Genomic DNA, 15,450 nt, shown 5'->3' with positions numbered 1-15,450 from the left:
AATAAAGTCCAGTTTCGTTTCTTATTGTTTTTAACCGTATTTTAACAACAATTTATGAGCGTTTCAAATTTGCTGATGACTTAAATGTCTTACTACTGCGACTAAGCCCTCCAAATACCGGGCAGTCTGACTGTTCGAGAATTTTTGATGACCTAAAAGCTGAATTAAAACAGGTAAAACTGACAGTCAGCAAAACTAAGATCTCATATATGACTTTCACCTTCCTAAAGGCAGACAGCCACTCTTCTCATAATTTCCTACGGCCGACAAATAAAACAGTTAAAATACTCGGAATATTTTCGGACGAAGATTTAAGATGGAACTTGCACGTTGACTATCCGACTGAAAAGGCACCTCACTTTACACTCATTTTCAACCTAAAAAGATTTGATATGCCAGCTGAGGTTTTTAAGTCTGTATGTTGTAGCTATGTTAGACCTTCTCTTAAGTATACATGTCCTGCTTGGCATCCAGATTTGACGATAGATCAATCAGATACGCTTGAGATGATACACAAAGAGCTGTAACAATTATACTTAGACATAACTGCTAAACATATTATGATGCACTGAAACAGCTCAACTTGAATTTACTTGATAGTCGTAGACGAGAGGTTGACATATCAATTTGGACTAAATTGTTTGAGCTCCCTAACTCATCGTGGTTTATTACCCGACACGGAGAGCCCCCTTACATGTCGCAAAGTAGTGTTAGTCTAGCCCTTAGAGGGGGTATGGGGTACGGTCTTAAGGTGACTAATACTAGGGTAGCGTTCCACTTAGGGTTGGCCCAACTAATTATACTAGGTATGCCCATTGGGCATAGATGAGAAGTATAAATAATGATATAGAGAGGTTTGGTATAAATATAATTACTTTTAAAGAACTCAACAAACAACGGTACAAGGTCAGGTTATTATAACGCGTTACTGGGACTATTTGCCCCACATAATAAACAGAACTCAAAGTTATAATTATAAGCTATAAGAATATGATATTCCAAAGCAATCCTAAGCAAAACGGACCAGAGGTCACTCGAGTATTATCAGATAAAAAGTTGTTAGATACAATAAAATTTATCTTTTATACCTTAGGGTTAACGGCGCCTTCCGGGCAATAGATGTGCATATGCCAAGATGTGCTTATTTCTCAATTTCCTTCCTTGTTTTCCATGACCTGTGGTACTTTTATCCTTAATTTTCAAACTCTTATCTTAGTAAAAGTGGTATTTTCAAAACTTCGTAATTTCATTTTGCGTCATAGTATTTTATTTAAAATAAAACAAATTTCTGACTTAATTGGTCAGGTTACTACAATTGAAGGACCAGTCACTGCACTCCAACAAATAAAAAAGAACTGTCCACAATTAATTACTTACCCAGCCTCTAGTACCGGGAGATATTGTAGACCATTTGTGCCTTATTTTACTCGGTATTTTAGACAAATATTTAATGTTTGATGTAGTTTATTTCCAGGGATTTGCCTGTGAGTGTTATTGAAAGTACCAATCATTTACATTTTAATGATTGTAATCTGTAAAAATGGGCTGTATTATAATCATGAATGCAAATTGACTCTTGATATATGTAAATTTTATTTAAGAGTCATTTTAATCTCTTGACCTTGAAGCAGCACTTGCTGCTTGGAATTTTTGTGTTGCTGTTTATTTGTTTTTCAGCCTTTTTTGTGTCTTCTTATCTTAACACTGACATCTCATGGTAGCTTTAGCTATTGTAGTGAATAAATATATTTTATTCTATTCTCCTATCCTAAACTAACTTCTTACTTACCACTATTGTGAAAGGGTTACATTTGAATGGCAGATTATTTATGAGAGTTCTAATGTCTTTGTTATACAACACCGATGGGGTCCTTTGGATCCGTATTTGGCTAAGCAATTTCCTAAGATCTTGCATCCATGGACTTACGTCATTCTGGACTTACGCCTGTTTGTTTTTTCCTCAGTAAATGTACCAAGATTTTGGATGTCACTGATCTCCGTCTAAAGTGCTAAATTTAAGATTGTCAAATTTTTGTCAGATAAATTTTTGTCCAATGACCCATGATCTTAGTACATTGATTAACTAAAAACGAACGTATTGCCACATGGTACTGCCAAACAACAATCCGTCGGTTCAACCTATCTTTAATCAAAGCGTCTAACGTCTTATTTATATATTTTTCGAAAGTTGTTTCATGGAAATAATCTATTTGGCATTTGAGCCACTCGGAATTGGTGCCTGTCAACAACAAAAATATCATATTGGTGAAGAGATTACATTTACGTATTTTGGGCCTACCGTTAATGCAAAGAATAGAATAACAACAGGCATAAAACGCATTGTGTAAACTCATAACTTGCCCAGCCCCACGATACACTATATAGTGAAAAAAGCATAAATAATATGAATTTACCTTTTAGCATCACAACATCTTTAGCTAGACCCTCTTGAGAAAATAGGTTTATCTGTTTAACTCTTTTCTTTGGTTGGTTGAAAGATACTGACGATTTCTCGCTCATCCCAAGTGCTGATTTTTTTGAGGTGTACTGTAAAAAAAAAAGCGTTTGATCAGACTCTTGAACTGCAACAAAAAGCCGTCTTCCGTCACATTTGAGAAATTTGACTAAAGAAAAAAAATTTCTCTATAATATCTCTATGTATAAATATCTCTATATTTTTACTCTATGTAACACTATCCATATTTTTAATGCCAGGAGGGTTTTGTGCCCCCCCCCTGGATTTCTTTGCACCCCCTCGATTTTCAAAATACCGTTTTGGGAGAGAAGAGGTGGGGGGGGGGGGGGTAGAATGACTAAAAAATGCCTTTTCCTTGGTATTTTTTATTGAAAAAAGGTAATAAAAACAACCCCCCACCCAGATGTTGAAAAATACATATTTACCTCAACCCCCCAATTATCGTGAATTGAAACTAAATTACCTATCCAATGCTGATAAATCACGAATGCTTAAACTGTCAGTCAATTTCATGCAATCAGGTATCCAAAACATAGGCATTTACGAGGTGGGGTAGAAAAGTAATTAGACTGACGATACTGCAAGCGATCTGGCAACCCTGTGCTGTTGTCTCTTAGAGAGCATGTGCATCAGAACCCTCCCATAGCTCAGTTCAAGTTTGTACCCTGTCCGTTAACCACGTCATTTTTGAGACTCCAATTAGCGAAGTTGTGTTTTCTTTGTTTGTCATGCAACATGGAAAATCGAATTTGAGGCAATGCTATTAAATTTTGCATTAAGCTTGGAGAATCGGCAATTATAACGTTTGAAAAGTTAAAACTGGCCAATGGGGAGGATTCTTACTATCTCAAATTTCTCGTGGCACAAAACATTTTTGGAGGGCAGAGAAACGTTAAAGATGAACAACGTTCAGGGAGGCATTCGACTTTGAAAATCGACGAAAACATCGAAAGCGTGACAACTCTTGTGAGATCAGACCATCGTTTAAGATTAAGAATGCTGAGTGAACAAGTAAATTTGAACAAATTTACCGTTCATCAAATTTTGAGTGAACATTTACACATGCGGAAAGTCTGTGCCAAAATGATGCAGAAAAACCTCTCAATTGAGCAGACAGACATGCGAAAATCTTCTGGACAGAATCCCTATTGAGCAAGATTTCTTTAGCCGTCTAGTCATAGGTGATGAATCATGGATTTTTGATTACGATCCTGAGACTAAGAAGCAAATTGCGGGGTGGTACACTCCAAACTTTCCCCGACCAAAGAAACCTCAAATGATCAAATCGGAGATCAAATCAGTGTTGATTTGTTTTTTGAAAGAAGGGGAATTGTCCGTAAAGAATTGGTTCTTCCAGGACAAACTGTTAACCATTTGTTTTATAAAGCCGTCCTTGAATGGATTAAAAAAAGGTTCATTCGCATGAGTCCAGAGATTGCAGAGAAATGGTTGCTCCATCACGAAAACGCCCCATGTCACACTGTCCTCTACATAACAGAATTTTCGACCTCAAAAGGCATTCTTGTAGTTCCCCATCCCCTTTATTCCCCTGACCTCAGTCCCTGTAACTTCTTCAGTTCCCTAAGCTGAAAAAAGTCCTCAAAGACCGCCATTGTGGGACTTTAGAAACCATACAAAAGGCTGTAACAGATATGCTGAAGACCATAATGGTTTAAGACTTCCAGCGCTGCTACGAACAGTGGGAACAATGTCTCCATCCGTGTGTAGCTGCCCAAGGGAACTACTTTGAAGGGGATAACATTGATGTTTGAATTGAATAAAAACTTTGAAAAGAAATTAAACCCGTCTCATTACTTTTCTACCGCACCTCGTATGTCATCGTACCCAAAACATGTCCGTAAATTAAGATCAAAGACAACAGCACGTAATTTTATGTACTATACACTAAAATAAAGCTACAACTTGAATTTCTATACATAATTTCTAACTAATCATCAAACAAAAGCTGTTCCCAAACAGAGCTAAGAAATCCTATCATTTCCCCCCTCCCCGGTCAATAGTCTTATGGCAAATGATTCTTGTAATCTTTTTTTTTATCTTCAGCAGGCAATTACAAATATTGAAGTGTTTCCAATAGCACTAACTGAAGCCTATTGTAATTAATTATTTACTTATTATAAATTAGAGCTTAAGAAGTTGCAATTCTTCCTTTAATATACAGAATTTTTTTTTTATATTTATCTATCAATACAAGCTAATAATATTTTTGGTTAGTTTCAAAAATTTCTATGAGGTTGCAAGTTTTTTTTCACAAGAATTTCATTTTGATGTTCGAACTGCGTAGAATTCCACTTAATTATAAGCAATTACAATTAATTGCAATAACATTTCGGATTCCTAAACATCCGAATTCAGATTCCTAAACAACAAATAATTCACGATAAACCAGTATTTCGATATACACCAGCAGAGCTTGATCCCTCTCAAGGAAACTCTGAATACTACTTCGTGGGATTTTGTACTATCTGAAGAAGTTAATTTAGGAAACTATGACAGTATATTTGATCAGTTTTATTATAATATCAAAAGTAAGTTTTTGGAAAATTGTCAAAAACCTCCGACTAGTCGGTCTAAAAGATCAACACCTATAGCCCCGTGGACAACAAGTGAAATTCTAACGCCAATTAAAAGAAAGTAAACTCTCTGGAAAGCGTATAAGACAAGACCAAGCAACGAAAAGCTAGAGACATTTAAATTATACCAAAATATGATAAAATCACTGGCATGCAAAGCTAAAGCGGCATATTTTACTAGGAGACTTGTAGATTCTGGAAATAATATTAAGAAGACATGGGATATGATAAAAGAGACTACACGAAAATCGACAAAACAACTAGGTTGCCCCGAATCTCTGGAAATAGATGATAAGTTGATTACAGATGAAGACCAAGTTCGACATAAGCTGACGAAAGTTTTTGCTGAGGTGGGGAAAAATCATCGGAAGGTGTGCCTCCTTCTTCTAAAGCTCAGTCTTTGAAACAGTTTCTTGGTCCTCCATGCTCTAGATCAATGGTCCTCGAGCCAGTCACAGAGCAGTAATTAGCAAAAATAATTTTATTACTGAAGAATTCTTATGCCGGTTTCAACCAAATTCCTGCTAAAGTCATTAAATTCATTCTTCCATCAATTATAGCCACCGTGTCATTTGATTAATAATTCATTCCAATTAGGATTTTTCCCTCAGCGACTCAAGTTGCACGAGTGATATCTCTTTTTATAGGAAGTGACCGTGAGGATCCAGGGAATTACAGGCCAATATCTCTCCTATCCATCTTTTCTAAAATATTTGAAAAACCAATGCTGAAGTGACTAATGATTTATCTCGACGCTAAACAATTTTTCCACAAGCATCAATTTGGATTTTGTTAAAACATTCAACGGAACATGCGTGCAATAGGTTTCTTCAGTTCATACGGCAGTCGTTGGATTCTGGTCTCATACCAGCAGCCGTTTTCCTTGATGTGAGGAGAGGTTTTGACAGTCTGACCCACGAAATCCTTTTCGATCAGCTGTATCATCATGGAATTCGTGGGGAGCAACTGTCATGGTTTTCTTCATACCTCCCACAAGGCTCAATTCTTGGGCCTTCACTATTCCTCGTTTACATCAATGACCTCTATTGGCTTTTTACTACCATGACACCAAATCTCTGCTGTGGATTATGTCATAAAAATAAGAAGAATTAATCACATTCGCTGATGACAGTACGTTAGGTGCGTCGGCTACAGGTGAAGAATCCCTTGTGCTAAAGTTACAAACGACGACTAAGAAAGTTTATCATTGGTTTGATAGTAATCGTTTAGCTATGAATGTAAAAAAGTCAAACCTACTTATTTTTTCTCGTATAAGATAAGAGCTGGTCTACAATAATGGAGCTTTTTACTTCAAGAGGTCCTATATGCCGCCCACCTGACCGATATGTGGGATTCCTTGGACTTCTTCTGGAAAAAAAATCTAACATTCAAGCAGCATATTCAGATGATAAGAGTCAAAGCTTCAAGAGGACTGGGGATGATAAGAAAACTCAAGTAAAATTTTCCTCTTTCTATTCTCTTTCTTTTATACTTCTCTTTTATTTATCCTTATTTATATTATTGCTCATCTGCTTGGATGTCTACTTTCCATCTCTACTTTCTCCCCATCCGTAATTTCCAGCTGAAATCAGCGAAAGTCCTCCCGTCCACCAATTATGCTCTTGTCCAGCTCCTAAAGCTGAAGGATATCCATACACTTTCGCTGTGTTCAATTGCATTACTTTATTTCCACGGAGATCTCCCAGAATGTTTTTCTGGCATGTTTCAACGAGTGACTGAAGTCAACCCATACACAGTTCGAAATAGGGAGGATATACTAGCTCCTTCCACCGCCTCAGTGCGTTCGGACTTTGGTTTTACCGTTACCGTGGGGCATGCCTGGAACTCTATTCCTGTTGGGGTTCGGAATTTCCATACCCTTGGCTCTTTTAAAAAACAACTAAAAAGATTTCTGTTGGAGAAGAATAGATAATTGAAATATTCTAAATATTGTAGTTTAAATTGGATTTTTATTGGTTTGTTTTAGCGTTGGTGCTTTATATCGATGATAAAGTATGATTTGTTGTTGGTGATGTATGATTAGGTGATGTGGAGATTGGTTGTCTTCGCCTGAGCATTCGTATGGGCAGTAATTCTTATTTATTTTTGTCTAGGCCTAGTTCAGTAACCTACAAATGATTAATATGTAGTTTTAATTTTTTTTCCCCCAGTTAACGGGCCTCTGGGCCCTTTGGGATTTTTTCGGATTGTAGTGTTTTTTATATTTATCGAATAAAAGAACTTGAACTTGAACTATACTGAAACATAGCAGAATACGACCAGGATTGGTCGTAAAATAGAGCCCTCGGATATACAGGATAACAATTTTTTTTAAATTCCTTATAGTTAAACATGAGAAATATGTTTAGAGCTTTTCATGTAAGAAAATAGTGAGAATTGGAGGGTTATTGTTAGTTTTACTCCGGAATGAAAAATTTTTGTCTTCATCTTAAAAATTTTTGTCTTCATCTTAAAAATATTTTGTCTTCATCTAAAAAAAAATATCTTCATCAAAAAATATTTTGTCTTCATCTTACTTCTAATTCTTTTGGACTTCCAATGATAACACTAACTACTCAATAATAAAAGAAAACAATATTATAACAATAAAATAGCAAAATAACCTTGAATTAAAATAAATACTAAGTAACCAATAATAACAATTAATAAATAACAAGAAATAATAATAAAAAAAAAATAATAAAACAAAATTTCCTCGGTGCAAACCCATATGTCAGATTGTTTTTTTTGTTTTTTGAATTAAAGTTCCATCAGAACTCAAATGATTTTGTTTTTTTATGACAAAAAGAGAAGGTTAAAGGAGTAATCGGAAAAAATAAAGCACAAAAGGGAGCAGCCTTCATCGATGTGTTCGCCTAGAAGGTTAAACAAAATTGAAACTATAAAACACGATTTAGGGTAAAAGTCCCCGATTGTACACGCACTCCGTCACAATTTTACCAGTTTCACCAAAATCATATAGATGTTCACCAAAATATCGGTGTCATTTGGTAAAATAGTAGATAGAAGCGGTATTCCTTTCAGTGACAACCGAAATTTTTTTTTATTTTAGTAACAGAAAAAAAATAAAATAAAATAAAGTGAAATGAGTAAAATGCCAAATTCGAAGCCCCTCCCCCCACGCAATCCTCAGGACGAATAGGGTAGACTTAACAAAACTGTGTATAAAAAATGTCACCATTTTAATGGAGACTTCTGACTATCTACTACTGCTACTACTACTATCAATTCAACCCAGCATCAAGCCAACTAAGGCCAACACAGCTACGCTCGCTCCTCCTCCATCCTAATCTATTCAAAGCCTTCTCTTTATACCATCCTAGGAAGTTCTCGAATCCCTTAAATCTAGCGGATGACCTGCTTTCCGTTTAGCTCTAGACAGTTGGCCAAAAAGGACAATTTTTGCCGATCTGTCATCCTTCATCCTCAGAAGGCGTCTTATCCATCTCAACCTTTCTGTCACTATAGAACTAGAAAGTGGGATTGAACCACACTTTTCGTACAGCCTACTGTTTGAAATACGATCAGTCAGCCAGGTGCCTAAAGCGATTCGTTGGCAATTTCTCTGGAACACATCTAGCAAATCTTCCACTGTTTTTCGGGACGCCCATGCTTAAGAACCTTATTTGATTACTGTCATCACTGTAGCTTCTGATATTGTAATCTTGGTTCGCAGACTTATCTTCCTATTCTTCCATAGTTTTTTTCAACTGCGAAAAAACACCCTGAGCCTTGGCTATTCTACTTTTAACATCTTCATTGCTCCAACCGTCTTTACTAATAATACTACCAACGTAAGTGAAGCTGTTACCTTGATCAATCTTTTCGTTACCCAACGAAACATTTTCAACTTCACTTTTTCCTAGCCTTAGCGACTTAGTTTTCTTAACATTAACTTTGACACCTATTATAACACCCTGATCTCGCAAAACCTGTAAAAGTTCATTCATTTTGCTCAGACTTCCATCTACGATGCTTAAATCACCAGCATAATCTAAGTCCAGGAAGTTTTTACTTCCCCATTTGATTCCGTGGTCTCCCATTGCCTTTCTTGTGCTAACGTACATAGCACTAATCACTTTAATGTATTTATCTGGTATAACATATAAGGATAAGACCTTCGCTAAAGCTCTTCTATCAGCTGAATCGAACGCTTGCTCATAATCTATATCCTCTATATCTTTTCCTGCATCTCTATCTCGGTTTAGCACATTCTCAAAATGTTCTACCAATCTCTCTTTAACTCTTTCCTTATCACTAATTGTGCCCCGTTTCTATTTTTAACTGGGACAAGCCCAGATTGACTACTGCCTCTCAATTTATTAACATGCCAGTACAATATTTTACTATTATACCGCCTAGCTACATCTTCCAGATCCTCATCAATTTATCCATGGTCTCCACTTTACATCTCCTTAGTTCACAATTTAATACTTTCGCCACTTTCTTTACATTCCTCTTATTTTCATAAAATATATCACTCAGATAATTCTTGTGCAATCCCCTTCTCCTCTTTACTAAACATAAAGCGTTTTCACTAATATTCCTAGCTCCATTCCTAACGTTCTTCCCTAAGACACCATTAGCAACTTCACAAATTATTTTCCTAAAATCATTCCATCCATCTTCTACCTTGTTAAATTTTAAACTCTCCAATTTAGTATTCAACTGTTCCTGGAAATTTTCTCTCATATTCTGATCCTGGATTCTACTAACGTCATAACTTCTCGGAAAGTAGTTACCCTTCAAAAACTTCAACTTTAAATTAACCCTAGATACTACTAGATGGTGATCTTTACTTTTAATTTAACATCAATAACGGCACTATACCCTAGTATCTTGTTTTGATCCTGGTAATCTTTGGTTTACAATTGCATAAACAATAAGTTTAGCTGTCTTACCATTATGTGAATACCATGTTAACTAATAGGCTATTTTAAGACCAAATACTGTATTGGTTATAAATACATCGTTATACCTACAAAATTGCAGCAGTCTGTAGCCATTACTGTTTCTTTTTCCAGCATCAAATTTCAATAAGCTAGGTTGCCATCTATCACTATTTCTACCGACCTGGGCATTAAAATTTCATAATAAAATATCACATTTCTGCCTGGGACCCTGTCTATTTGTTTCTGTAACTGTAAGTTAAAATTTATCTGAGTCACTAATATTTCTGTCAGTTGGTTCTGTAAGGACAAATACTACTCTGACGGATACCCTGCACTTTTAGTCATAAAATGAGCGATGAGTATTCTATTATTAATACCCCCCTAGCATAAACAAGACTTAGCAGCTTCTTTATTCATCATGAGCCCTACACCCTGTCTCTGTACCATATCCTTTCTGCCTGAGTAAATAAATTCTATGTCACCTAATTTCATGTTTCCTACACCTGGGATATGAGTTTCTGAAACTCCTAATAAGTCGAGTTCGAAGTGTCTGAATTTGTAAGTCAAAATGTGAATACGATAGTTATTTTTTAACGTCGTAACACTCCAAGTTGCAATTTTCGTATTCTTCAAATCATTGAAATTATTTTGGCCTCAGGAAAAGCCATGGCCCCGGACACCAGTGCAGGACGGGACCAACACATCTTCACAAGTCTACACTAAAGCACTTAGGCCGGCTTAGAACCAGACTACAAGAAGCCCCTGGGAACTTCAGTATGAATGGAGGCTTTGTGCGAACCCGAGCCCGTATTGGTCACAGCATTGCTTTTAGAACTTGGTGATGCTCTTCTATCAACAAGAGTCAAAATCCTGCACAGACAATCTCAAGCCTATTACCTCCGAATCATTATATATTCATGCCTACAAATATTATGCTACTACTGCGAGGCAACCCAATAGCAGATAAATTAGCTAGAAAGATGTTTTCCAGCCCGAAAACGCCCACCAAAACACACCAAGCCCAGAAGAATTATCCATTAAATCAGAATCCTGTGCGAATGCAGTGTCATTTACTAGGCTATAATTTCCTCGAGGGGTGCCACTCCTCAAGTGGGAATAGAGTTGACCGCAAGGTCCCAGTCTTGCGGGTACCCCGACAGGTAGGCCTTTGCAGAGGCCGTTGTTCATAGATCTGGATCTTACACCCTGCCACAGTTATTCTCCTACAGACGATCCTCCCACGATGGTGTTCTGCATCACCATGCAATTTAATCCATTACTTAGAAAAGGTTTGTAACTCACGAGACGTGTGCGCACACCGGTGGGCACTGCTGAGTGTGCATTTGAGGGACCTTCTTCCTCCTCCAATTGTAATTACAGCCCCCCGAGCGAGGGTGCCCCAGTTTCTATCATGGACCACAGGGACAAGATCCCCTTGGTCCGCGCCTCCTATGGAGGTATCCAACATATCTGTAGTGCGTTCCCTATCCGTCACCATGGGACACGCTGAGTGGCCTGGGAGAGGCCCCTACTGCCCTAATGAGACTATCTACTAATGAGAAATACTCCCTTGGCTTCAGACACCCGTTGCACAACGTCACAAGACTTTTTCTGGGCAGAAGATTAGTGATTGGCTCAGAATTATGAACATCAGGCATTTACTCGTATATAGGTAGACTAGCGCCGGGTTATTTCTAAAAAATAAAAACTAGTCCCACAAGAAGCTTGTCGTAACAAAATAAATCAAACAAGCCATTAAATCTTTCTCGACAATAGTTATTGAAGTTCCATTAATCGGGGCATGATGGTATTAACTACTAAACCTGCTCTATTAAAAAACCACAGCTTACTCACACTCCAAGTCAAATAGACTTTTTTGCTGTTTGTTTCTACTAGTAATTGCAAGATAAAAGCAAATAGATCAATATAAACTTACTTCATTAGGTATAGAGCTGTCTAAGTACAAACTTGAGTCTTTTTTTGGCAGCTCATTTGACTGCCAAATTTTGGAAGACTTTCCTGAAAAACATGCAGCATTTTTATTGAAGTTAGGTATAAACAGAGCAGGATTTTACAGAAGAATGATTTATCTTGAAAATAAAAACACAAAAACTAAAACAGCATATACGCCAAAAAGGCATAATCAAGCTCCTATCAAAGACTAGCAAAAATAATACAAACATGTAAAAAACTAGACAAAAATGAATAATAAGTGAAAAACTTAACAAAGCAATAAAACAAAGCAATATATATATGACAACCCCCCCCCCCCAGTAAAATGATACTAATAATACCAAATAATCCTTAATACAAATTTAATTTTTTTTTTTAATTGGATCTGAAGATATTCAAACTCAAACTTTCCATAAAACTAAGTGAAGGAAAGAAAAATAAAGGCTCAAAGTATACAAGATGGGGAAATAATGCTTCAATAGGGATACCATGTAAATAATTTTTGACAGGTTTAAAGAAAAATTTGGCAAATACTTTTGGAAAGAATGATTTACATCAATAATACTACCAAAACATTTCACCTCAGAAGCTCTATTTATAAAACTCTCGCTCGAATTATACAAGGTGTAAGCCCTGGTTACTTGGAGTATCATATCAATCTTCTTTCAAATTCTTGCTGTAAACAGGTTTTAACTCCAAGCAGATTTTAAAGTGATGGCATTGCGCGCCAATTGTTCTAAGTTACGGCTTTTTGTCATTTCCTTAGATTAGCCTCATTACTTTTGGGCCGCCAAAGATAATTTGAGATGCACCCATAATTTGAAAAATGCAAAATTCATACCATATCCCTTTTTTAAAACACAAGAAGTGAATTGCAAATTACTGAGTAATCAATTCATTCTTAATAAACAACGGGTCTCAATTTCAGAGTTATTCCTTAATTATTGTTTTTCTTATTTAGTTCGTTACAATATGACATCTCGATAACAATGCCATCTGTCAGCCATAGAAAGGATCCTGGTTCAGAACACGCACTAGCGTTGACTTAGTAAAGATCAAAGTGTCTCCCAAATTCTAGTATAATTTTTCCAGCTACTTCATATAGAAGGGGCGGTTGCGAAAACTCAGGAAGAGGGCAACAATCGCGCCTTCTATGCCCAATTTTTCCCAGGTACCCCGTTACTGCATTCTATCGGATGAAAATTTTGAGATACGCATTTGGTTCATAATAGTCGAAAGGTCATATCAGTATGGCTCCGAGATCGAGATGACTCCTGCAGCCTCTGGGTCAATGGCCATAAAGTATAAAAGTTACCGTTATTCACAGACAGGCTGGTATAGAAAAGGCTGTAATGTTTGATCTGATCTCTTCGACCAGCTTGGAACTTACAGGAATCGTACCTTAAGCCCGTATTTCCATAAATATCCCAAAGGCATACTCCTGAAACAACACTGGTACTTGAGCATATAAACGGATGTTATGTGTATCCGAGTTTTCGAAATACATCATCTGTAATTTCAGGGGGTGGGGTGACATAACTTACAGTATTGTTTTGAGAAGGGAGAATAGGGGGGGGGGCTTATAAATTGTTTGTCTATTGTCTGCCAAAAAGTTTTTGACCTATGCACCCCTGTGGACCCTTTTTATCACGGTACTCTCAAGATGCGTGTTATTAATTACAACTTCTGAAATAGATGCACGCTCGACTGCATAAACGGATAAAGGACCAGATGAGCCAGTGTCCCGTGAACTAAATCTTAATATTTTCTTAGTCACAGAGAGACGATAAAAAGCTAATGAGAAAAACACTCGATAGGCTATATAGATGAATGGGATACGATGTAAAGAAGTGGCAAATGGAACTGAGACTTCATATCTTGCCAAAGATTTAGAGGGATGAACAATGGCTAATTTGAAAGCTAAAGAAGACCAGTGATGTAATTTCGTCAAAAACCTGGGGGGGGGGGCAAAGTTGGAACTAATGTTCCCGAATCAAGTGAAAATGACAGTGAAAACTAAAAAATAAGTCATATATTACCATAAAGGCAAAGATATACTAGAGAAAACTGACCTGTTTCTCTGATTCCTTGAATTATGCAGGCATATCTAAATTTTACAAGAGTTTTTGCAGAAACTAAATTTCAGCTGGGGGGGGGGGTGGCAACCTGAAGTCTAGGGTGAAGGGGACAAACTTGGGTCTGGAGGGGGCATTTGTCCCCCTGCCCCATAGCAAATTACGCCCCTGATGAAGACTCTCATGGACTTCTTGTATGCCAGGACTGATAGCGTCAGACTTATAGACCATGCGTCAATGAGCAGTGCAACTTTTGGGGACATTTCCGGAATAGATGCGGAACAGAATGCAGTGCTACATGACACTAAACCTTGATACAAATTATTAACCTTGCCTTGGACCAGTACGACACTACATCTTAGGCATCTTTAGTTGGTTACATCTTTTGTCATATTTCCTCTTTGGCTGCTCTTGCATATGGGTGGAATTTCCATAGGGGGAATTTTCCGGAATGGAAATTCCTGCGCGGGGGGGGGGATACTTCTAGCTTCATTAACTTTAGTGGAGATTTTCTGGATTTGAATGCAATATTATTACTATTGCTAGGTAGCGAACCAAGTCTCGTTTTAGTCGTTTGGATTGAGGCGTAGAACCATTTTTCCCTTGTTAACAGAATTCTAAAAAATCATTTATGGCGATTTAACTTTAAGTTGTAACGGAAATGCTGGTGGAGAAAATGATTAGATAGAAGAGAGTAACATTAGTGATAAATAACTAGCAGATTAAGTTATTTGAATATATACATGTAGCTAAAAAATATATAAAAAAGTTCTTCAATATTTCTAGGTGTTCAAAGGTAGACTATTGTAAGATTATTTGTGTTTTTTCGCTTCTCAGGAATATACCAAGGATAATATACCGCCAACTCTAGAAATTATACATAATGACTAAACAGCATATGCTAATGGGATAGTTTAAATATTGTCAAAAGTAAAGCTTGTATTTATAACTAAAGAAACAAACTCACGCCTGACTTTTTTGAATTATAGCTAAGTTAGACAAATAATTTTCTGTCAAGTTTACTTTGGATTAAAACAAAACTATAACCACCAAAAAAAGGTAATTTCAGAAAATTAAAGAAGGAATTGAAACCTGAAACGAACAAAATGTCAAAAAATTGTAACAAACAAGATGACTGTTGGTAATTTCTCATATCAATAGGATTATGTAAAACCAACAGTTCACTGAAGATCCAAAAAGCATGAGACGTTTTTACTTAAGGAATTTAAAGTGCTTTAGGACGTTTTTTAAAGCAGAAAAAACATTTTAGGCTGATTTTAACTAGTTTGAACTGGCTTAGTTTTTTACGCATTCTGCACAACAAGCCCAACGCCCTCCATATACCCAAGGCCTTCTCTTGCCAAGACCTTCCTCATACACAAGGTCTACCGTATACCCACAGCCAATCCAGTGATTGACTTTCTTGTTCGTTTTGAAAT

The 15,450-nt window shown here is 36.7% G+C and overlaps 1 protein-coding gene across 4 annotated transcripts in view; it reads right to left on the bottom strand.

Annotated features, from left to right (window-relative positions):
- LOC148942664 (activating signal cointegrator 1) overlaps positions 1 to 15,450 on the bottom strand; it is a 77,945-nt gene that overhangs the window by 32,027 nt on the left and 30,468 nt on the right. For all 4 annotated transcript variants that reach the window (XM_089102816.1, XM_089102815.1, XM_089102817.1 and 1 more), the window contains 2 exons: positions 11,920 to 12,002; positions 2,415 to 2,547 (listed from right to left, as the gene is read on the bottom strand). In XM_089102816.1, the coding sequence (XP_088958942.1) occupies positions 2,415 to 2,547; positions 11,920 to 12,002 (216 nt within the window). The remainder of the gene's footprint in view (positions 1 to 2,414; positions 2,548 to 11,919; positions 12,003 to 15,450) is intronic.

The sequence above is a fragment of the Artemia sp. Qi Xiang Cuo genome, chromosome 16 (genome assembly GCF_049724085.1).
Source record: "Artemia sp. Qi Xiang Cuo chromosome 16, ASM4972408v1, whole genome shotgun sequence".
In the NCBI taxonomy this organism is placed as follows: domain Eukaryota; kingdom Metazoa; phylum Arthropoda; class Branchiopoda; order Anostraca; family Artemiidae; genus Artemia; species Artemia sp. Qi Xiang Cuo.
The sequence above is the reverse complement of the archived record's forward strand: the minus strand, read 5'-3'. Positions and strand labels throughout refer to the sequence as shown.